The following is a 24,542-nucleotide window of genomic DNA, read 5'->3' as shown; positions in this document are numbered from 1 at the left end:
GAAAGGTAATGATCACTGGGTTTGGTGTTTGGGGAGACACAATAAGGTGTCTACAAGTTGATTATTGCATAAATTTATGAAGTATTACTGCAGACTTTCTGTCTTATTTTATGTGTCTTCAAAGCTCGTTTAGAACCCCTATTTATAGGGAATGGTTAAGATTAGGGTCTCAGACATTCTGTCGCAGCAGGGGGCGCGCACAACTCTTGAAGTTGCACGTGGCTTCCGCGCGCAGGTGGAGGAGTTGCACTTCACTAGGTAGCGTGACTTATGTTCTTGCGCGTGGCTGTATGGTAAGATTCAATTCAATATCTTTCAAAAATTCTGAATCTTCGTGAGCGCAAGTTGCGCTGGGCTGCTGCGTGCAACCCTGTAAGTTGCACGCGACTTCAAGCGTGACTTATTGAGTTGCGCGCGGATTTTCCTGCGGCTGCTTTAGATTTTAAGCTAGGAACCCAAAATTCGTTCGAAATTAGGTTTAACTCATGGATTAAGCCTAACTTCTGATCGGGCTTAGTCTTATTGAGTTTTGATTCATTTTTTTTGGGTTAGGCTAGTTTATTTTGTATATTTAGGCTTCAATCAGTAGTCCATTGACATTTCTTATTTCAATCCAGCACAAAGATGGAATTATTTATCGTCATAGCACTTCCGGTCGGGACAGGGGACCAAAAGTAGATGTTTACGCTTTCAAAACATTTGCTTGATTGATATTTTGGGGGCAATTATTCTTAGCAAAGTTTACATTGCTTTCGTGGAAAAGGCGGAAGAAGATGTGAGGGTGCTCTTATCAATGGTGGGGACGTGGTATTAACCTGCGTGACCACAAAGGGTAATGGCAGTCAACAGCGACTGGAAATATAGCACATTCTAATAGCCTTGAAGGAAGCACGAAGAAGGGGTTTATACCACATCAAAATAAGGGGGTGGAGCAAGGAGCTTGGAACGACATTACAGGGGGAGGGTGTGGATAAGTTTAGCAAGATCATTTTTAAGAAGCTATAGGCCCCTATGACTAATTTTCATTGTATTAGTTATAGTTTCGAGTCGGTTGGGGGTTGATCCTCTTTTTCCACTTTGTCATAAAAAAAAAAAAAAAAAAAAACTTCTTCCATTTTTTTAATACTTGCAACACTTCAATTCCTTAAAATGGAAATGTCACAATACTTACAACACACTACAATATAATTGAAATGTTATTTTGAGGAAAGTTGTACTATTTTCCTTATTTAAAGTACATAGCCCACTAAATTATACGAAGTACTTCTAACAACCTCTCACCCCATTTTAAAGTATATTTCCTTCGTTCTATTAATATTGCAACAAGAATGAAATTACGCATCTCAAAGCACATTTTATATATTAAATATGTATAATTCTATAGGAGTTAAAATTATAAAAAGTTGATATTATGTAAGTATTTTACGATACGAATCTAACAAGATTCCACATGAATATATTTTACTTAATACATAAATCATAATATGTGGTCAAATAAGCATGATAAATAATGCAAAAATTCAATTGTTGTAATATTACTAAAACGGATAAAGCATTTTGTATTAAAAATCGTGAAAAGTGGGGTATGTGAGGAAAGTTGTACTATTTTGATGTGAACCCGACTTTAATTTTACATGAACCCCACTTTTCTTTTTCTTTAATTTTACATACAACCGTGAAAAAAAGTGTGTTACTAGGGATGTGCACTTTAATATTTTTATAATTAATGCTCCGTACGACTTGTATATATACACTACGTACGTACGTATGTAGTTCGTACTACTAAACATCAGAATGGAAAGGTATTATAGGACTAAACAATAGCATTTAATTCCATTCATTTCATCCACTCATTTCTCTTATCCTCAAAAATTCAACATCTCTATCAGACTCTCACTCTCTAAAACATGGAGGGAGGAAGCGAATATTGGTCGTCGTCGTCGTCACCATCATTAAACATGATCCCAAAAATCAAAACGCCGCCGTATCTTCCACCATCAATGCTAGAAAAACGGGTAAACTGGGACGTATTCTTAAGTTTTAGAGGCGAAGACACGCGTCACAACTTCACAACATTTCTACGTGACGCCCTCGAAATCAAGGGCTTAAGACCCTTCATGGATGACAAAGGCATGGAGAAAGGTGACGCAATACAGCCTACCCTAGACGAAGCAATAGTGGACTCCGCTCTTGCGGTGGCCATTATATCTCCTAGGTACGCTGACTCACGGTGGTGTCTCGACGAGCTGTCGAGACTTTTCGAGTGTCGAAAACGGGTCATACCCGTTTTCTACGGAGTCGACCCGTCTGATGTTCGGAGGCAGCGAGGGGAGCTTGGTATGGGGTTTCAGAAACTTACAACTGATGATGCGAAGAAGTTTAGTGAAGCTGAGATTCAGAAGTGGAGAAGTGCTTTGGAGGAAGCCGGTAAAATTGCTGGTTATCCATGCTATTCTCAAAGGTAATTAATTAATTAATTAAAACTAATTAATTCGGTTTGAATTTGAATTTGAGTTGATTCATGTTCATGTCGTGTTTGGAAATACCAAACACATTAATTAACTTGAGTGGGGAGCACATCAATATTGTCGTCTTTCGTCACTTGTTTATCATTCCAAAGTTGCATATATCGATTACTCTATAATGTCATATGTACGGAATGTATCTAGCTAAGATTTGAACTTAGAGGGTGTTTAGTTCATTATATTGAAATGGATTGATATGGAATATTATACTAGAGAGGTATGGATTCTAAAACCCATACTAGTTTAAAGTTGTTTGGTTTTAATGTTGAAATGAATTATTTACTTTATTAATAGAATGAATTGTGAATCTTAGAGAGAAGGGTGGGTATAAAATTACATAGATATAGGGTAGAATTAGAACTCATTGGATATGAGATTCTATACTAAAAAGTTCAACCAAAAACAAAATTGATAGAATGGATTCTAACTTCATTCCGACCCCTTATTGACTCCTTAAACTTTATCCATTAGGAATTCTCTATGCATAATCATCATATTAATGATTACTCTTATTTATAACTAGTTGGATTAATCAATACAATCTCATGAATCTTATACCAATATCGATCTTATATCAATTTCTATCTTGTCAAAAAAAAAAAAAAACAAAAACAATTTCTATATGTTACAAGGTTTTCTGAATTCTCTACCTTAATTAAAATCGTCTAAAATACAGTAACGAGTTAACAATTTTGGTATAATTTCAATTAGTTTACTGTTAAATTTACATTTATTTTATTTTTTTGAATAAATTTACATTTAATGTGTTTTACTGTCAACTAATTATTGAGTCATTTTTATTTTTTTTTTCTCACAGAAGATGCTCAAACACATATGACTTGTGATTGTTGTGAATTTGTGAGCTTGTGACTAATTATTGCGTAATTATTGAGTCTTTTCATAGCAGTAATAGTCTTTAGATGTGACTTGTGACATGACTAGACCTGGCAAATGGGTCGTTCCTGGGTCAATTTCGGGTCACCAAATATTAGGGTCGGGTTCGGGTTGGGTCGGGTCAAGTTCGGGTCAGGTCAGTTCGGGTTGAGTCAATTTTTAGGACCAATTTTCGGATCAATTTCTGATCGGGTCAATTCGGGTCAGGTTACCAAAATAAATTCACTTAAAAAAATAGTTAGAAAAATAAAGTAAAATCGTTAAAAAAAATCGTGAGTTCCTATTACTTAGAAAAGAAAGAAACCGTAAAATAAATAATTCACCATTTCACCCTATTCACTTCAGGAATCGGGTCACTTCAGGTCAGGTCACTTTGGGTTGGGTGTATTCGGGTAAATCAATTCCGGTTTAAATCGGGTTGGGTCACTTCAAGTTTCGGGTCACTTCGGGTTGGGTCAAGTTCGGGTTTTGGGTCAATTTTGGGTTGGGTCATTCAGGTCATGTCATTTCAATAGGCATCTGGTCATGTTCGAGTCAACTCCATTTCGGGTTTGGTTCGGGTTCGAATCGGGTTAGTTCGGGTTCGGGTCATTTTCAGGTCAATGATTCGGGTCAACTTTCGAGTCACGGGTCGAATCATTCGGGTCGGGTCATTCAGATCAGGTCAAGATTGCTTGGTCTAGACATGACTTCTATAGTGCCAAATGAAAACTTGGTCCATACTCCGTATCTCTTTTTAACTTGAGCATCTTGAATTATTCCATTATTTGAAAAATAAATTAAAAGTCTAAGTAAGTAAATTCTTTCTCCGTTTCTAGTTTTTTGCCCTATTATTAAAAGAAGAAGAAGAAGAAGAAGAAGAAGAAGAAAAAGAAGAAAGGAAAAAAAAAAAATCGAACTTTAAAATCTTTGATTATAAATTTCGCTTAATATATGAGAGATAATATGGTCATGTGAAATTTGTTGGATTCATCTAATTCATTATATATTTTAGGAAAATTCTCTTTGACAATACTGTGTTTTTCAATTTTCTCTTTGGTAATGTTAAAAAACTTATCATCTTTAATAAATTTGAAGTATTAATTACCAAAGATAATAACTATTTTAATTTAAACTCATTAACATGGTTAGTTTTTTAATAATTAAATTATTTAAAAATAAAAACCAAACCCACCCACCGCTGCCCCGGCCCCCCTCCCCTCGACAGGCGTCACCTCCTCTCGTTGCCAGCACCCAAACTCTTTCCCCGACGCTGGCGACCATCCTACCCCTCTTTCCCTCCCTTGAAAACCCTAGAAACCCCCCCCCCAACAACCCCGAAATCCCCAGCCGACCATCCCCCACCCTCGAAAACCCTAGTTGGCCCTCCCCCCACCCTCGAAACCTTACGAGGGTGGGGGGAGGGCCAACTAGGGTTTTCGAGGGTGGGGGGATGGGCAGCTAGAGGATTTCGGGGATGGCATTGGGTTTTTGTGGGGAGGAAGGTGGGTTTCGAGGAAAGGGGAGAGGCGCGGCGGTCAGGGGGGTTTAGGCGCCGGTGTAGGTTGGGGCGGGGAAGTGGTGGTAGGCTGGTGGGGGGAGGGAGGCGACTTTTTTACAAAAAAAAAAAGAAAAAAAACTATAGTTAAATATTTAATTTAAATTTATCATTAATGTCATAGTTAGCTTTATATAAAAAATTCATGATTACTAATAATAATAAGGTTTTTTTTTTTTTTCGCAATACAGTGTTACCAAATTAAAGTGGATTTTCATATATTTTTATTAATATCTAAATGTTTACAATTTTTACGCTTATGAAAATGGAGATACTCCCTCCATATTTTATTACTTGCTCCATTTCTGCATGTGCGGAGTTTTAGGTGGAATAGTAAAAAATAATAAAATATGATAGAAGTGCGGTTGGTTGAAGAATAAAAATTTCTCAAAAAACAAAAGTGAGTATAAGTGGGGATGTGAGAGAATATGAAAAATATTGAAATATGATATGATGGGACCACTAGTGAGAAGGGAAATAGGAAAATAGTTGATTAGTGGTCGTGCGATGCACGATAGTAATAATTTTTTTCCCATAATTAATTAATTTGTGATATAATATAAAAATGAGGCAACTCATGTGGAATAAAAATATGCAATATATATAAGAAATATGCAATGCATATAAGAAAGATGAAATAATAGGCAAAAATTATTAAAACTACAATTGAGAAAAAAAATATATATTATTGTTGGTTAGTTGTGTTAAAAATGTTTTTAAAATAGTATACATTTTATTACATTAATAATGATGGATGGTATTCCTAATAAAACTATACAATGTAGATGACGTATGACTTATTTATTAATGAATTAATTCACAAAAAAAAAAAAAAAAAAAAACCTAAAACCTGACATCCTATATGTGGCTGGCCACACCGTGTGGACAAGGTTACTTATTCAGGGGTTACTTATTTAGGAGTTACTCGATCGGTCAGGGGTTACTCTCGCACAAAAAACGCACTAACCGACTGAGTAAACTTAGAATAAGTAACCCCTAAATAAGAAATTCCGGAATAAGTAACCCCGACAAAAAATGCATTAGCCAACTGAGTAACCCCAAAATAAGTAATCTTTGACCGAATGAATAACCTCTTAGCAGGTAATCCCTATAAGTAACCCCGACCACACGGTGTGACCATCCACAAAGAAAAAGCGTCATATATTGTATTGGCAGAAAACTTTTTAATGATAGCATGAAATATGTCCAAAATGATCGATGTAAGCATGACCTGTGTTATTAATAGTTAATAGATTTTTTGAAGGAAAAAAAAAAAGTTATAAGTTGGTAAAATTATTACAAAAATATTTAACAGACAACTAACTTAATTATTATTGTTTTATAAGATTTCAAATCAACACCATGAATAGAAATGGTTTTTTCCCCATTGAACCCCACTATTGTACAACTATATATATAATGATAATTTAAATGTTAATATTGTATTTTTGACTCCGTTATTTTATACTCTCCACCATATTTCATCATTCTAAATTATATCTTATTTTCCTTAAATAAAATGTCTCAAAATCTCGTGTAACTATTTTTTAAGTAAATAGCACACGAAATAAAAAGGAATACAATTATTATAAATTAAAGATAATATATAAGATTATGAATAATATTATTATATTTGTATTATACAAATATTCTAAAAATAAAAGATTTTTGCTAAAAAGGGAGGGGAAAGTTTTGGAGGAAAAAAAGAACTGACATGTGTCATTCCTGGTGTCTGTTTTAGTATTATGTTAGAATTGTTAAAAGTTTCCAAAAAAAAAAAATGGATCAAGGAATAAAATATGTCCGCAAAAGAAAAGTGGAGAAAATAATAAAATACGAAGGGAGTAATAAAAAGGTTTTAAAATGCATGTTGAAAACCGCAAAAAGCCAAATGAGGCAAGATATTAAGGACGGAGGGAATAGTAAGGAGTACATTACCAGATTCCAAAAAAAGTACTTCCTCCGTTTTATATTAAATGCAACACTAAGGTGTTCCCAAAGTTTAATTAAGAAAATTTGTAGGGTGAGGCCCAAAAGAGGATTTTTATAATTGGTAAGAAAGAGAACTAATAAAAAAAAAGAATAATATAAGTGGGGTTGGTAGGAAAGAGAATTAATAAAATATTTGTGAAAGTGAGGTTAGTGGAAGAGAGAAATTATAAAATAATGGTAGCTCCTTACCAAAAATAGTAGTCTTATAAGTATTATGAACCGGTTAAAAATGAAAAGTATTGTATTTAATATGATGGCAAGGGGTAAAAATCAATAAAAGACAAATGTGAAATGTTAACATCATGGCGTTTAAGCAAAAATTAAAATAAAAATGAAATTAGTCTCTTTTTGTCATCCATTTTGGACCAAAATCTGAAGATTACTTTTGACTCTTAGGAAAGCTGAGATGTGTCAACTCTAATCGCTTAATAAGTGTTGTGTACAACGGGTGTATATTAATTTTATTATAAAATGGTTAGTTTGAGTGTAAATATAATTATTTTTATGGTAACTTTAACCACTTAAATGGTAATTTTTAATTTGGTGTTGTTTTGAATTTTATTTTAATGTATAATTTTTTATAGATACGTGATTACATACTATAAAGACTAATATAGATTAATGTAATGCATTATAAGTTTTTTTTAAGATAAAATTTATTAATAGGAAAATAATAATAACTTTTGCACTATAAAGAGTTACTTTAAGTATTATTAACATAATTTTAATCCATTTTACAATAAATTAATGTACACCCATCTTTTTGAAAAATTTGTGTTTTTAGTTTCTCAAAGTAAACCCTTTTGACAGATAATAACTTCAATTACTATGTATAAATAATTTTCGGAAAATATATTACTAGGAATAATGATGTCTGACAAGTCCCCACTAACCTATTGTGGCTAATTTATAAAAATTGAAAAATCTTCATTCTCATTTATGAATACCCAAATTCACAAATATGGCACTAATTTACAAAGAAGCCGCTTAGAGAAGAAGAGAGAGCAAAGACCAATTTTGCAATAAACACAATCTATATTATGAAAGATAATACTTCTTATTTTCCATTTTATGATGAAAAACTGTGATTGGGTGAGCTTGAAGAAGAAGATTATTCATAAAGGTGTGAGAGGAGAAGACAGTACAATTGGTTTTTTTAATCTGGTTGAATTTGGAAGATTTTTTTTTTCGAAACGCTACCCCAATAATTGAAACATTATGATCAATAACGTTTGACAAAAGCTTCTTCCAACGCTAAACGCTACAGCAACCGGCATCACCAAACACTAACAGCTACTTTAAAAGCTACGCCGAACACGCCCTAAGACTGCAAAACACCTTGATGAACGGGTATAATTGTGCCCCTCGTTAATGATCATCCTAGCCATTTCTTTCGTCTTTCAAGTGTTTGATTTTAGGCATCCATAAGTTAAACTTTCCATGATACTATACTTGCTTAACTATAATGATACTTTTCCTGTTTTCATCTGAAATATTTTGAATGGTCTTTTTTGTTTAGCATTTTATTATTGTTGGATGATGATCAACGCCTATATTTTGAGATTTTGTCATACCTTTACCTCTAATAATATATGGTCATCTAATTTTGAATTTTCCCATATAGTGGAAATTGTAACCAAGAATATAAAATAAAAATAGATTTTTCATTTGGTATCATTATATTTTGAGCTTCTCTGTTTGGTATCTAATTTCTTATTGGATTAAGGCTCTAAAGGGAAGTTTAAGCCCTTAAGGTTCAAATTTGAAATAAAAATACCTTAGTTTATTTACAAAAAAAATATACTCCCTTCATCCCTTAATTAGATGCCTACTTCTCTTTATTATGTGAGTAATAAATGCTAAAAATAGGCATCTAATAAAGGAACGGAGGGAGTATTGATTTGCATATTTTGATTTATTTTGCGCAAAAAAATATTCCGTTAAAGTTTTGGGGTCATTATGACATTAAATGATCAAACTTTGAAGTGAACATTAGAAAAAAAAAATAAAAAAAAAATAAAAAAACCACAAATGTCCTAAACTACTACTCCCTCCGTCCCTTTATTTTTTGCTCCATTTTCATTTTTTGGGTCAAACTTTGAAAAATTTGACCATCAATTACCGTTAAAACTATAAAAGATAATATAGTTATGAGTGGTGTTGTTAGATTTATCTCATTGTATATTTATTAATATCACGTTTTTATAATTTTTACGTGTATAAAAATAAAGATATAGACGTTTTAAGACGCGTTTTAGAGACCGTGCACAGTCAAATAGGGCAAAAAAATAGGGACAGCGGGAGTAATTTATTTAACAGAATGTTAATTTAGAGTTTAAGTCAAAATTACAATGACACCACGTGTAATAACAATAAAAATTGAATATCAAATAAAAAGGTCAAAGTACAATGGTGTCAAATGAAAAATCCCAAACAAAAACAATGGCCCCCTTATCCTTTTTTTTCTCTTTTAATTGGCATTTTGAAAAGTCTCAATTTGTCATGTTATTTACAGAAATAATCTTTTGTAAGAATTTTGCTCTATGACCAAATAACCAAAGTATCATTACCCTTGGTGGCTCTCTATAACGTTCCTACTAACAAAACTTAATTTCAAATACAATGACAGTGATGAAACTGAAGATGTTATACAACGTATAGTTCTACAAGTCTGGTGTGAGTTAAAGAACACTCCAGAGTATGTGGTGAAATTTCCAGTTGGGTTGGATTCTCGAGTTGATAAAGTGATTGAAACGTTAGATCTTCACTCGCTGGGTGTTCGGTTTTTGGGAATCCATGGAACGCCAGGAATAGGCAAAACAACATTGGCTAAGGCTGTCTTCAATAAACTCGTCATAAAGTTTAAGCATCGCTGCTATATTTCCAATGTCAGAGAACAGCTATGTACTAAAGAGGGTGTAATGGGTGTTCAAGGCAAACTCATTAGTGATCTTTCCTTGAAAACAATGTTATCTGTGAAAGAAGACGATGTTGTGAATAGACAAAAAATCAAGATGATAGTTAATGAGAACCGAGTCCTAGTTGTGTTGGATGATGTCTCTGAAGCAGGCCAGCTTGAAAAACTTGGCATTGTAAGAGAATGGTTTGAAGACGGGAGCAGGATAATCGTTACAAGTAGAAATCTGAACGCGCTACACGATTTTGCTCGTAATGATCATGAGCTATATGAAGCAGAGAAGCTTGATCCAGGGGAATCACTTGAACTTTTTAGCATACATGCTTTAGGAAGAATGGATCCTACACAAGAGTTACGGGATGTTTCAGAGAGGATTGTTTCTCTAACGGGTGGACTTCCTTTGGCGTTAGAGGTGTTTGGTTCTTCCTTGGTTAAGAAGACAAAAAAGGAGTGGGAGGATGCTTTAATGAAATTAAAAACATTTCGACCATCTAATCTTCAACAGGTGTTGAAATTCAGCTATGATGGGCTAGATGACCAAGAGAAAATCGTATTTCTTGACCTTTCGTGTTTATTAATTCAAATGAACCTAAAACGAGAGGATGTTGTAGACATTTTAGAAGGTTGTGGCTTAAGGGCCGAGTTAGCTATAGGTAGCCTTGTCACAAAATCACTCCTGAAGATAAAAAAAGACAGCTATAAGGAGCTGTGGATGCATGATCAAATTCGGGACATGGGAAGGCAAATAGTCATAGAGGAAAGCTTTCAAGATACTGGAAAGCGTAGCAGACTGTGGGACTATGAGGACATAATGCATGTCTTGCGCCATGAAAATGTGTATTCCCTCTTTTTTATATTGACATTGAGTAATAGTTTAACAAAATGCAGAATAAATTGTGCATCAGATTAGTTGTTTAGTTTTTTTTCAATAAAATGAAGATTTCAAATATTTCAATGATACTGAATACTGAGTTTCACTCTTGATCATGGTGTTTCAGGGACATATATACTTAAATTTGTGCAATGTGATGTATCACAGGTAACAGATGCAGTACAAGGAATTGCTCTGGACATAGAAAAGCCTCCTCTAGACTCCCCTGATGCAAAGAGTTATTGGAACAACTTCAAAAGGAATCCCAACATCAGTACTTTTATCAGGTACGTGAAAGAAAAATTCAAGGGACTACTTTCACAGCATGTTCCAGATGAGGATCTAAAACCTGCTCTTCAGACAATTTGGTTTAAGAAGATGGTACATCTGAAACTGCTTCAAATCAATTATGCAAACTTGCAAGGAAACTTCAAATATATGTCCTCCGAGCTAAGGTGGCTGCAATGGAAAGGATGCCCTCAAAAGACTTTTCCTGCTACTATGCCAGAGCAAATTCGTGTGCTTGATCTTTCGGAAAGCAGAATAGAATATTTGTGGTACTCAGATCAGGTATGTTGGTGTTTCAATTTCAACAAGGTAAATGTCACACTGAAATGTTCACTGCTGACATACAATAAGCGCCTCCTAATTATAACTCATAGTAGACTACCTCACCTTATGTTTGGAGCTCTCTCCCTTACAATAAAATCTTTATTCTGTTATAAATTTAGAAACTTCTTGGCTTGGCTTGCAGGTGGTTGGAAACTTGGTGGTGATAAATCTCTATGGTTGCCCTTGCCTTACAGCTCTTCCTGACATGTCTGGACATCGACATTTGAAAAAGCTTACACTTGAGCTTTGTATGGGACTGACTAAAATTCATAAGTCAATCGGAAACATGAGCTCTCTTGTTCACTTGAATCTAAGAAGATGCTCAAATTTGGTTGATTTTCCAAGAGATGTGACGGGGATGAAAGGTCTCAGGGAGCTGCTCCTATCTGAATGCAGAAAGTTCACAGGACTTCCCCATGATGTTCGTAGCATGACATCGTTGATCCAACTACATCTCGATAAAACAGCAATTTCTGAGCTGCCTGAATATTTATTTCACCTTACGCAGCTTGAAGAGCTTAGTCTACAAAGTTGCTACCAATTAACAAGGCTGCCTGAAGAGATAGGGTCTCTTATTTCTCTGAAAAAGTTATCACTTTCTCGTACTAATCTAAAAGAGTTACCTGTATTGATTGGATCCATGGCAAGCCTTGAGGAATTAAGTTTGGTTTCCTGTTCCTTGCTTACAGCCCTTCCTGAATCAGTGGGAAGGCTCAAATCTTTGACTGCGTTGCACCTTAATTCTACTTCAATCCAGGAACTTCCTTCATCCATTTGTGCACTATCCTGTCTGAAAGTCTTATCACTTGAAAGCTGTCATTCTCTTGTCAAGCTGCCTGATTCAGTAGCAGGATTAGCTTCTATTGTCGATCTCAAGCTAACTAATACACCGATTAAATCACTGCCAGATGATATTTGTTGCTTAAAATTTATTGAGAAGCTTCAGATGACTGGTTGTAGTTTCCTTGAAAAACTACCAGAATCAATCGGGAAAATGTCAAATCTTACCATGCTCACTGTTGCAGGCGCCAATCTAACACATCTGCCAGAGTCCATAGGGGAGTTGGAGAATCTAACATGGTTAAACTTGAATAATTGTCAAAACTTATGCAGCCTACCTGAGTCTATCGGATCATTGGGGTCCTTGTGCATATTTATGATGGAGGAAACTGCTGTGACATGTTTTCCGGAAAGCTTTGGGCTGCTTGGTGACTTAAGGGTATTAAAAATGAAGAAGTCTTCCAATAAACTCGCAAGGCTTAGTGGACTTCCTGTTTCTTTCTGCAAGCTTTCCAATTTGGAAGAATTTGATGCTCGGACTTGTGGAATTTGTGGTCAGATAGGTAATGATTTTAACAAGTTATCCAAGCTGGAGATTTTGAATCTTGGATACAATGATTTTCACAGCCTTCCTGTGACACTGGAGGGCCTTAGTGTTTTACAGAAGCTATTGCTGCGGCACTGTACAAAGCTGAGGTCCCTTCCTCAACTTCCATCAACTTTGGTAGAACTTAACGCGGCTGATTGTTATGAACTAATGAGTATAAGTGACCTCTCAAATCTTGAAAGATTACAAGAACTACAGCTTGTAAACTGCAACAAAGTTATCGATGTTCCAGGTCTTGAATGCTTGAAGTCTTTGAGAAGGTTGTTTATGGGGGGCTGTAACAAAGCAATTAAATCAGCTGTCCAGAGAAGACTACGCAAGGTATCAGTACCCTTTCTTTCTCAAGTTGCATAAAATTAGGCATTTTTCAATCAGATTGAATAGAGTTTCCAGTCATTTGTCACTAACAGTCATCTAAGACAACAACTGTGGATTCTGAATTGTTTAAGAAGTAAAGCGAGTTGCTACTAATGTATCATATTTTCTGCAGGCAACTTTGAGGAATTTGAACAATTTGAGTGTTCCGGGAAGTGAAATTCCCAACTGGTTTACTCAGACGACTGTCACTTTTGCAGCTCATCCAAACCTTGGAATAAAAAATGTGATTGTCGCTCTTGTAGTGTCTGTGGATCGCGGAGTATTAGATGAGATACGAGTTCATCAGTATCCTGGCATCACTGATATTCAGGCTTGTATTTTCAGACTCGGAGAACCCATTTTCCGTACTACACTATACTTAATGGGAGTTCCACGCACGCAAGAAGATCAGCTCTATCTGTGCAGATTCAAGGCATATAATCCCTTAGTTTCTTTGCTTCAGGAAGGAGATATAATCAGGGGAAGTTGGAGGAGAGGAACTGTCACCGGAATTGAGATGAAAAGGTGGGGAATTCATCTAGTTTTCGAAAATGACGATGATTTTGATGGTGATGAGGACTCGTTGTCAGTAGTCGAAAGCCATCAATCTGTATCCCAGAGGCTACTGAACTTTTTTCGCTCCATGGATCAATGATGACGAAAGTTATGCGGCTGTATCTGCAGCTGTAACTTTTAAATCATGGATGGTGGTAGAATGCAGAATGAGTATGTTTTCTGTATGACGCGAGCTTGAAAGGCTATACATGATTTTATTGAATTATATCAGATAATATTGTGATGAGACATGATTTAAAAGTAGGATTACGCTTCTCATTCTAGGCTCATCCAAAACGACCAACAGTACATCTAATTTGACGTGACTTTCATTGAAAGTTACTACTAATTAGTATAAATAACAACCTGCTTTTATAATTAGGCTGGTATAATGTTATCCTCCATAGTCTTCACAATCAACATTTTGCAGAACTACTTACAAACTGCTTAATAGTCCATAGATCATTTGAAAATTACCTATTAACTCGCTCATAACTTATTCCTAGATATAGTAATTACTAAACACTTGAGAAAAGCGAGTTTCAAACAGTCCTAAATCGCGAACAGAGGAAGAAAGAACTCAAGGGGTAGAAATTATGGCAATCTTAGTTTTCACCATCCCAAAGCTCCTGAATTGTGTATATAGGACCTAAAGGTGAAGTGTAATCCAGTCCATCACATGTCCTGCCTTGTGGGATACAACGAATCCTCTCATGGTAATCTGAGCTCAGTTCAAAGTCGAAAATTTCAAGGTTCTGTTTCATTCTGTCTTTATTGAAGCTCTTCACGACGACTGCAATGCCAAGCTCATATGCCCACCTCAGTGCAACCTACAAACAATAACTTTTTAGGGGACTTCATTGTAAAAAGGACCAAATAAGATGTTATAAGAGAGCCTAACTACTTCAATGTATGATGATTTGAAGAAAAGTACCTGAGCAACACTCTTTCCGTTAGCCTTTGCTATGTCTTTGAGGATTTCGGATCCCATTACTCCGTTGTGCCCGCCAAGGGGGGCACCCAATGGCGAGTATGCTGTTACTAAAATTCCTTTCAGAAATCTATTAGTTCCTTTTGTTGCCATGTAGGGTTAACTTCCACCTTTACATAAATTTTGACAGAAACATTGATAAATCTGCGTATTTGTGATAATGTAATATTTATTCAAAGAAAACACGAATTACATTACATTTATGAAGCAAGTAGGCCAGTAGCCTTGTAAGTTTTAACACAAATGCGAGCATTTATTTTGGGACAAAGGGAGTAATACATTATACAAAGTATAACATAGAGGACTCACCTGGTTGACTGAAGGAGGTATGGTTGCAGTTGCCATAAGCTGTTGAAGCTTCTTTTTTGTAAAATTGCTAACACCAATGGCTTTGGCGAGGCCAAGCCGTTGGCACTCTTCCATGGCAGTCCACACACCCTTGATGTCAAAAGGAAGGAACTCTTCCTTCTTAATGGGATAGGCTGGTGGTCCTGGCTTGGCGCTTACAGGCCAATGTATAAGGTATAGATCTAAGTAATCCAACTTCATATTCCTGTATAAAGGACATAAAAAAAAAAAAAAATGCAAGCTACCTTCATTTGTAGTAATAGTTACATTTGCTATTTCAAGATAAATTAAGTCTACGTTACATAGATGTTGTATTCCCTCCACTTCTAAATAATACTACTATGAACTACTCGTTTATAATATGCCACACATTTATTTTGGTTTTTACTACCCTTGGGAAAAACTACTCCAATCCGTCTCTTTTAACATAAATGTTTAATTTAATCTACGGGAAGATTATCACATAATTTCAACCTAATTCCTTGAAATGAACTTTAATTGAATGTGATATACGGAGTAATATTCAGGGACGGCAAATTTAATATATCATACAATAGTTGATACTAAAAAAAAAAGACAATTGTTTGAAGCATAAGGAACAACTTACTGTAGGCTAGTTTTGAGAGCATGAACAACAAGGTTAGGATGTCCATCACTAACCCACAACTTAGAAGTGATAAAGATGTCCTCCCTTGACTTAAACCATCCCACGTTTAAGCACCTCAGAAATACCCTCCCCTAGAGCCTTTTCAGTGAAATAGATGGTAGCCGTGTCAAAGTGCCGGTAGCCTACTTTCACCGCGTCTAACACGGCATCTTTTGTTACTTCATCGGGTACTGGAGGGTTCGGGGCCATGCCTAGACCCAAAACAGGTATTGACACTCCACCATGGCTTAGCTGAATTGTTGGAATTTTTGGTGAAATTGCCTCACTTGCCATGTTTTTTTTTTCTCTGCTTCTCCAAATTTCCCCTGTTTTTTTGGTTTGGTGTTGTAGCAAGAGTAGCTAGTAAGCTGAGTGTAGTCACTGTAGTGTCTTTATAATTGATGATCACAAGTTAGTGGGGTATTTGGGTACAAGTACGTTTTTTTGGGTTGTATTTTGTGGGAGCCAAGTGCCACGTTAATGTTGGAGTGAAATTGAAAGTGTTTTGTTAGATATGGTATGTAATTGTTGCTAACATGTGAGAGTAATAGAGGACACATGTAGCAATTCAATTTGGATTCGTGCATGTACAACTTTCAATTGATCAATTGATGCTGCCAATTTCTTAGTCATATGTTTGATCTTTTAGTCATGGTTCATTGAGTCTAGACCATAATCAACAGCTTATATGACTATTTAAAAGTAGATTAGGACGACATTTTGTATAATACCTTGTTTGCACTCACGTGAGTTGTCTTACATTAGAAAAAAAAAAAAAAAATTACTTTATAAGTCTGAAGAGTTACTTTTATAATCACAAATTGATTTCAGTATGAAATTTCTTCTAGACATACAAGTGACTAAATTTTTATTCTCTTTATTGAGTTGCCAAGCTCATTTTATATTGCGTGACATCTTTATCAGTATATTATAAGTTCATTATCAATGATCATTAGTTTTCATATTAGGGCCAACGAACAGTGTTCAAACTATATTAATAATGTCGATCTTGTCCTCTCGAGCCTTGTACAATTATGAAATAAACTAACAACTTATTGACACGATAAGTTACACATATAAATAGGAGCAAGATCATGACAATTATTAAATTTACAAGCACAGCATAACAATAATTGTAAGACATAACAATCACAAGCTTATTTATTAGCAAAGTTGGCTTAAAGATCTCCATCCCAAAGCTCCTCGAATGTGCGGTAAGGTCCAATGGGTGAAAGGTAATCCCATCCAGTCAATGTTCTACCTTGTGGGATTTTACCAATCTTCTCGTGGTCTTCTGAGCTCAATTCCCAGTCAAATATTTGAAGGTTTTCTATCATCCATTCCTTGATAAAACTGCTCACCACTATTGCTATCCCTTGCTCATATCCCCACCTCAATGCAATCTTAAGAAAACCAACCATGCATGCATTTAGGGCATAAACTCATTAGTAGCTGGTTTCTTGTCTTTTTCGTTATTGTTAATTGCTCGCTATATAGGTGTATATAAAGGTAGGTGCACCAAAGAGTAATATTTTTTTCATATGATGATATATTTTGCTGATTTGAAATTTAGAAATTAGCAAAAAACATTAGACGAAAAAAAAAAATGAAATACACTACTTAGCTCTAAGTACACCCAGTACATGTAAGAAGTGCTAACTGCACCCAGTACATGTAAGAATTCAGCAAATGTGACTTTGATTTCAACTTTTATTTTTATTTTTCAAAATTAACATACAATAATCAATATGATCTGATTGATTCACTATTCACTATGTGTTCAAAATTAATGTAATACAAAAAAATATATATAATGATCAAAGAAGTAACAAATTATAATATGAATGAATCACCTGTGCAACAGATTTTCCTTTGGCTTTTGCAATTTCTTGGAGAACATTGGACTCCATCACCAACTTGTGCTCCTCTAGAGGACCGCCCAATGGTGAGTGTGCCATCACCAAGATTCCATTGGTCTTGCAGAATTTTATGAGTTCCTTTTGTTGCCATTTAGGATTAACTTCGACCTTTTTCAAAATTTGCCACACATTTTTGTTATGCCTTTTCCTCTCCAATAGTCTCCATTTTCCGGAGGTTCAAGTAAAACAAACATGGTCAAGAGTACTAGTAACGACACAACATATTAAGAGTGATTATATGAAGCACCATTGTCTATTTTTAAAACATATGCACCAATTTTCCGAGTTTGAACTTTGACCATAAACTTAAATTATTATTACTGCATCGTGTATTGATACAATAATATAAGTACTAGTATATTAATAACAATATAATAGTACATATAGTGCATGACTACATAAGTTTTAATACAAATCTAACATTTTAACAATGTACGGAGTATAATATTGTGCGTGCCTATATACATTTTTCAAGAGAAAAATTTGGTCAAAAGTAGAAGTGGAGTGCAACATAATATATTATATATCTTGTGATCTGTTTATATTAAAAGAATAGAAGCTAGGTATACATATTAATTCCATTCTTTACTCAGAACTTCTCTTCTATAGGCATTTTATTTTCGATTCATTCTAAATTTATACGTTACATTTAATTAATATGGTCAAACTTTATATGTTGATTCGAATTTGTAAATTTATGCATTGTCAAAATGATTTTGTTTTCTATGTAGTGCATATATACTTGTGCATTGTACATTAATCTATGTATAGTTAATAGCTAGCAAGAATGTTGATTATAACTCACCTGGTTGCAGGGGCGGACCCACCTTTAGTCATAGTGGGTCCGGTGACACAGTATTTTTTTAAAAAATAAAATATCAAAGAGACCCCTTATTATAGATAGGTGGTCTCTTTGATGCTGCTATTGGTAACAACAAACAATATCAAAGAGACCTCTTATTAAGATAGGCGATCTCTTTAATGCTGCTATTGCTACAAAAGACTTGCTGTGGTTTTTTTAAATATTAAAGAGACCTGTTATTTATATAAGAGGTCTCTTTGATGCTGCTATTGCATTTCGCAATTTTTTTGCGCTACTTTCTTTTTTCATTAAAGAGACCAGTTATATTTAATAACTGGTCTCTTAAGTTATCTCACTTTTTTTTGTATAATTTTTTAATAATTTTTTTCCCTTTTTATATCTTATATTTGTACAACCAATTTTAATATTTCCCCATAAAGCTTATCAATTAACTAAAAAATTATAAAGTTAATTCAATATAATAATTTTATTGTACCATTTGTTTATAACATGTTATTTGTAGTATTTTCGACTTGTAAAATTGAATTCTTAAGTACTATATTTGGTTGTGGTATGAATTTTTGTGTCCTATTTTTGGATTGAAATCAATTTGGTGAAATATATATATATATATATATATATATATATATATATATATATATATATATATATATATATAATTTTTGGATTGAAATTAATTATGAACAAGACATGGAAAAAAAAAATTGTACTTTCACAAATGATTAATAATTGATGGTGACACACTATCTCGGAAATCCTGGATCCGCCACTGCCTGGTTGACAGCAGGTTGGATGGTGGCTATGGCTAGAAGCTGCTCGAGCTTTTTACGAGTGAAATTGCAAACGCCGATAGCCTTAGTGAGGCCTAGCCTTTGGCACTCTTCCATGGCCGTCCAAACACCCTTAAGGTCAAATGGTAGGAAATCTTCCTCCTTGAGGGGATACTTCGGTGGCTTTGGCTTTCCACTTACTGGCCAATGTATCATATACATGTCAAGGTATTCCAAATTCAAAGCCCTATAAATGTACCCAACAGTCACATCATCACACGCATGCTCTGTTTTCAATACTTCATTGCATGATTTTGTCATAAATTTTATAACTGATACGAAATATATACAAGTATATTTTTTGAGACATGAGTTTCTCAAAGGTTAGGTCTTGATTAATATATTAAATGCTTAAAAAAAAAGGTATGTAAAACGAATTACTTTAAATTAATATAACCTTTTTATATCATATATGTATATATATCAAGACAATAAAGGCTTCTTAACAAAGGTTTGTCATATACATCAAGACACTAAAGGCTTCCTAAAAAAGGTTTGGAAGCTAAGGTTTAGGCTCTTTATTTTATCCTCACATAAGCCTACTCACGAAAATTAAGCTCAAAGTGTTTATACAAGTTCATTGTCAATAAAGGATAATCAACTTTAATTCACAATTACAATAAGTACATTCTAATAAGCCGAGTTCGAAGCCAATACATTTATACAAGTCAATATTTTATGTCTAATATTTCTGGATTAGTTTATTCAAGTAAAATTCCGATAATTAAGAGCAACACATTTATACTAGTGTCAATTTCAATGGACCCACTATTTATGATAAATCTTATCCAAATTTCATTTCTAATTGAGATACTAATACATACTCTTAAAATAAAGTGCTCAATACGTACTTTGTATCGCATTCTAGATAGGTGATCCTACTTTTAATTCTATTAAACTTGAAAAGGGAAGCCAATGTAATCAAATTAGCTTTTCATTCTTAACATACTAAGGTACATACAACCATTATATTTATATCAACAATATTATATCATGCAATGTTTGAATTGAAGCAAGTTAGATCTAGTTTCTAATGTTGGTGATCATTTCTCATGATTATCATGCATGATTAATGTTAACTAATCTCACCAATTATGTAAAATAAAAAATTGATTATAAAATCGATTGATAATTATCTGATACCACCAAGTTATTCAAATGTGAATGCCATTGATTATAAAAAGTAGCACTAACAAAGTACGAAGCATATTTAATTTGGAATAACGAATATTATATAATGTGTAACATTGCTAAAAATGTACTTCGTATCATGCATGGAAGTATATATGCAAGAATTACGTACTGTAAACTCCTTTTGAGAGCAGGGACAACAAGATGAGGATGAACATCACTACACCACAACTTAGAAGTCGCAAAAATATCCTCTCTTGATTTAATAATCCCACGTTCAAGTGCCTCCGAGATAGCCTGACCAAGACCCTTCTCAGTCAAGTAGATGGGGGCCGTGTCAAAGTGCCGGTACCCGACTTCAATAGCTTTGAGGGCCGCTGCTTTCGACACCTCGTCCGGGACTCGTGGGTTCGGCCCCATGCCAAAACCCAAAATTGGCAATGACACTCCTCCATGGCTTAGTTGAACCATTGGTATACTTGGTGGACTTGCCACATCTCCCATTTTTCTTTATTTTCCCTTTTTTGATTGCTTGTTGAGTTCTTAGCAAATAGCAATATATGCTTAAATTAGTTTGTTAAATTTCAGTCCTTAGTTTTTGGAAAATTCTAGAGAGTTTTGGAGCTTTCTACAAGTGATAGAATTGGTGATAAAAAATAGTGTTGACCTTATAATCCAAAGGGTTCATTAGTTGAATTATTATTATTGTTATTGGGTCCATATATTATTATTATGAGAGTGACAATGACTAGTAAATTTGTGGTGGACGCATGATTGATTTGCCATGTGATATGTGTGAATGTGTAATCCATCTGTTTTAGGAGAATATATTTTGATTTTTGAGTACATTGTTTTATTATTGGCCATGAGGTATGGACTTTTCTAGCTTGCATTGTGAATTTTGTGATGGGAGTCTAATGGTGCAGAAATGGGCAGTACAATATTTGGATTGGATTGGATTTCATTAGAGATGGGTTGGCGCGCGGGTTAGGTGGGTCGTGAAGTTAGGCGGCCAATTTTAATCCTAAATTGGTTGGGATAATATTATCAGTGTTTAGCAATCTAATATCATATCATATTAAATCATATTATATATCACTAATAAATAAAGCCAGTCTCGCAGTCAAGTCACGAGACAGCGACACTTGACATTTTAGTTTTTCGTCAAGTGTCGCGCCACGTAGGAGATAAATACGTATTATTGTGACACATATGATGCTAAGTAAGCGATTTTTGAATAGATTTTTAAGATAAAATTGTTATATAAAATTTTATTATCGATAGAATTATAATATTTCATATATACTAAATTTATTCATAACTTTTAATAAATATCTTATAACTCAATTCTATTTCCATCAACAAATTCGTTTTAAAAAGTTCTTTAAAATAAGATCCATTTATAAACTTTTATACGTAGCTAGCCAAACTGTGTCACCAACTATTACAAGAGTTACTTCGTTAGTGCTATAGGAGTTACTTGGTTAGTGTTATAGTGGTTACTCAATCAGTGTTGTAGAAGGGGTTACTTAGTCAGTGTTAGAGGTTAGTTACTCAATTAGTATTACAGGCATTACTCGGTCAGTTTTATAGGGGTTACTTTTTCCGGCCAGATGGTGTGGCTAGCCGCATACAAATGCATTGTTATTTAATTTATTTAAAAATAATATTAGAGAATTAGTAAAAATAAGTTTTAATCAATAAAATTAATTTTAATTTGGTAAAAATACTTTCAGTTAAATGAAAATAATTTAAGTTCAATAAAAATAATTTTAAGTCATTAATAACATATAGATATCTATTTACAAACAAAACTAAAAAAAGTACACTATTATATAAATATAAGCCATATGATATCATATGTCTAAATATCCTACATTATCAAAACGAATTATTTGACCGTATTTAACATTCAAGTAAAAATGTTATCTTCAAATTTTATCAACCATTTGGAAATCGCCCGGGCACAAAACTGGTAACTAATAAATAAAGCTAAACTTTTAGCTGGGCACGAGACTACAACATTCGGCTTTACAACTTTTTGCCAAGTGTCACACCACCTAGGCAACAATTACTTTTATTTTAAGATAAAAAAAAGTTGAATAGAATTAGATAGATTTTATTCGATAAAAAAGTTAGTTTAGAATTATTTTCAATAAAATTTGGATAGATTTTTAGGATAAATATGTTTGTTTAGAGTTTTATTTTCGATAAAATAACAATATTTCATATGTACTAATTAAATTATAACTTTATTTATAAAAATATTAGTAAAAAAAATGAAATAGGCACGGCACTTTTCGCACCGGTTCTTGAAAACCTGTGCGAAAAGAAATGGGCGGGATTGGGAAAAAGACTTTTCGCACCGATTCCTAATAAACCGGTGCGAATTAAAAAAGAGAAAAAAAGGGAAGAAAGGGATTTCGCACCGGTTAAGACCAAACTGGTGCGAAATAGTGATTTAGCACCAGTTGAAACCGGTGCGAAGTTAAAAAAAAAAACGGGCTCTCGTATTTCTTCTTCTTCCTTTCTTTCCCCCTGCTTTTCCATCTTCTTTTTTCCTTCGTTCTCGCCTTCTCTTCCACCACCTCTGAATTCCCACCTTCTCCATTAAAGCCGTTTATGAGCTTTCTCACTCCATTGAAGCAGCTGCACCTCCTTCTCTCTCCATATCTCTCCTCCATTGAACTCTTGCTCTTTATTCTCCATTGAAGCAGATTCTGAGCTTTCTCACCTCCATTGAAGCAGCTTCGAGGTAAGATTTTTGTTGTGTTCTTAATCTACTAAATTCCTTCGCAATCTAGGGTTTGTCGTTGATTTGGTTTTCAATTTCGTAATTTTAGGGTTCTGGTAATCTAGGGCTTGTCATTGAAGCGCGCACGGCTCCACCTCCATCACAACGGCCTCCTTGTCACGACGGCACGACAGCAACCCCATTGAATTATTCGCGCTTCTTTAATTTATAATTAAGTGGATTGCTAAACATCGCCTACAAATTACAAACTAAAGCCCACAAATTTCCATTGAATTGACAATATTTCCCTTGACCCAAAAAAAAAGAAACACTCTCTCATCACCCAAAAAAAAAAATCTGTGCCACTTTCATTCTTCGTTTTTTTTTTTTAAAAAAAAATCAAAGTTCGGCAATGTCGAGACGGCAAGGCAAGGAATTAGCGGCAGCGGCGGCGGAGGGAAGGAGGTCTCACGGTGGAAAGGTAGGTTTTTTCAGTTTAAAAAAAAGTAAAATAAAAAATCGGCTGAGGCAAGGCGGGGCGCCTGGGGAGGACGCCACGACGGTGGTGGTGGCGCCAGAATCAGACGCCGAAACCACGGCCATGGCGTCTGGATCTGGCGCCGCCACCACCGGTGTAGCGTCCTAGCTAGGCGCCGCCACCACCAGAATGGCGTCCTAGCCAGGCGCCGCCACCACCGGTCTGGCGTCCTAGCCAAGCGCCGCCACCGATGGGCTGGCGTCCCAGCCATGCACCCTTTTTTTTGTTTTTTTTTTAAATCAGTTTTTTTTTATTTTTTTTTGAAAATCAGAATTTTTTTTTTGAAAATCGGAATTTTTTTTGGTTTATTGTTTTTTTATGGTTTTTTTTTTTAAATCAGTTTTTTTTTATTTTGTTTTTTTTTAAAATCATAATTTTTTAATATTTTTGTTTTTTGTTTTTTTAGTAATTTTTTTAGTATTTTTTTTTAAATTAAAATTTTGTTTGTGTTTTATGTTTTTTTAAGTTTTTTTTCAATTTTGTTGTATTTTTTTTACGTTTATACTTCCTTTACATTTCTTTGTATGTTTGTTTTGTACAATTTTTTTTTTAATATTTGTTATTGCAATTTGTTAGTATGTTTTTCTGTTTAGTTGATATATTTTTGTTTAGGTTATTTTTTTTTTCTTTTATGTTTATATAAATTTTGTATGTGTTGTTTTTTTTTCTTTGTTTGTGTATATTTTATTCTGTAATTTATTTTAAGTGTTCTGTTAATTTCTTTTTCAAGTTAGTTTGCTAGTTATTTTTCTTATAATTTTTTTAATGTGTATACATTTTTGGTAGTTTGCTAGATTTGGTTTTTGGTAGTTATTTTTCTTATAATTTTTTTAATGTGTATACATTTTTTAATTTTTTGAAGGTGTCGCATTTTTGTCATGGTGCGGGGAAGAATCTAGACCTTATTAGGTCTGGAAACTACTCGATGGAGAGCT

At 34.2% G+C, this 24,542-nt stretch overlaps 2 protein-coding genes and 1 pseudogene across 2 annotated transcripts; 1 reads left to right on the top strand and 2 right to left on the bottom strand.

The window, feature by feature from the left end:
• The first annotated feature begins 1,800 nt into the window (after nucleotides 1–1,800).
• Nucleotides 1,801–13,910, top strand: LOC110713058 (disease resistance protein TAO1-like). Its single transcript, XM_021891523.1, has 5 exons — nucleotides 1,801–2,461; nucleotides 9,578–10,700; nucleotides 10,905–11,306; nucleotides 11,491–13,056; nucleotides 13,226–13,910. Exons 1-5 carry the CDS (start codon nucleotides 1,908–1,910, stop codon nucleotides 13,745–13,747), a joined length of 4,167 nt encoding a protein of 1,388 aa, XP_021747215.1. The 5' UTR covers nucleotides 1,801–1,907; the 3' UTR covers nucleotides 13,748–13,910.
• A 342-nt stretch (nucleotides 13,911–14,252) lies between these two features.
• Nucleotides 14,253–16,469, bottom strand: LOC110713088 (annotated as a pseudogene).
• A 341-nt stretch (nucleotides 16,470–16,810) lies between these two features.
• Nucleotides 16,811–20,902, bottom strand: LOC110713044 (non-functional NADPH-dependent codeinone reductase 2-like). The gene is made up of 4 exons (XM_021891512.1): nucleotides 20,508–20,902; nucleotides 19,148–19,391; nucleotides 17,486–17,659; nucleotides 16,811–17,035 (listed from the first exon to the last, which is right to left on the bottom strand). The coding sequence occupies exons 1-4, from the start codon at nucleotides 20,837–20,839 to the stop codon at nucleotides 16,811–16,813; spliced, it is 975 nt and encodes a 324-aa protein (XP_021747204.1). The 5' UTR covers nucleotides 20,840–20,902.
• Between the last annotated feature and the right edge of the window lie 3,640 nt (nucleotides 20,903–24,542).

This window comes from Chenopodium quinoa, unplaced genomic scaffold (assembly GCF_001683475.1).
Source record: "Chenopodium quinoa cultivar QQ74 unplaced genomic scaffold, ASM168347v1, whole genome shotgun sequence".
NCBI lineage: Eukaryota > Viridiplantae > Streptophyta > Magnoliopsida > Caryophyllales > Amaranthaceae > Chenopodium > Chenopodium quinoa.
The sequence above is the reverse complement of the archived record's forward strand: the minus strand, read 5'-3'. Positions and strand labels throughout refer to the sequence as shown.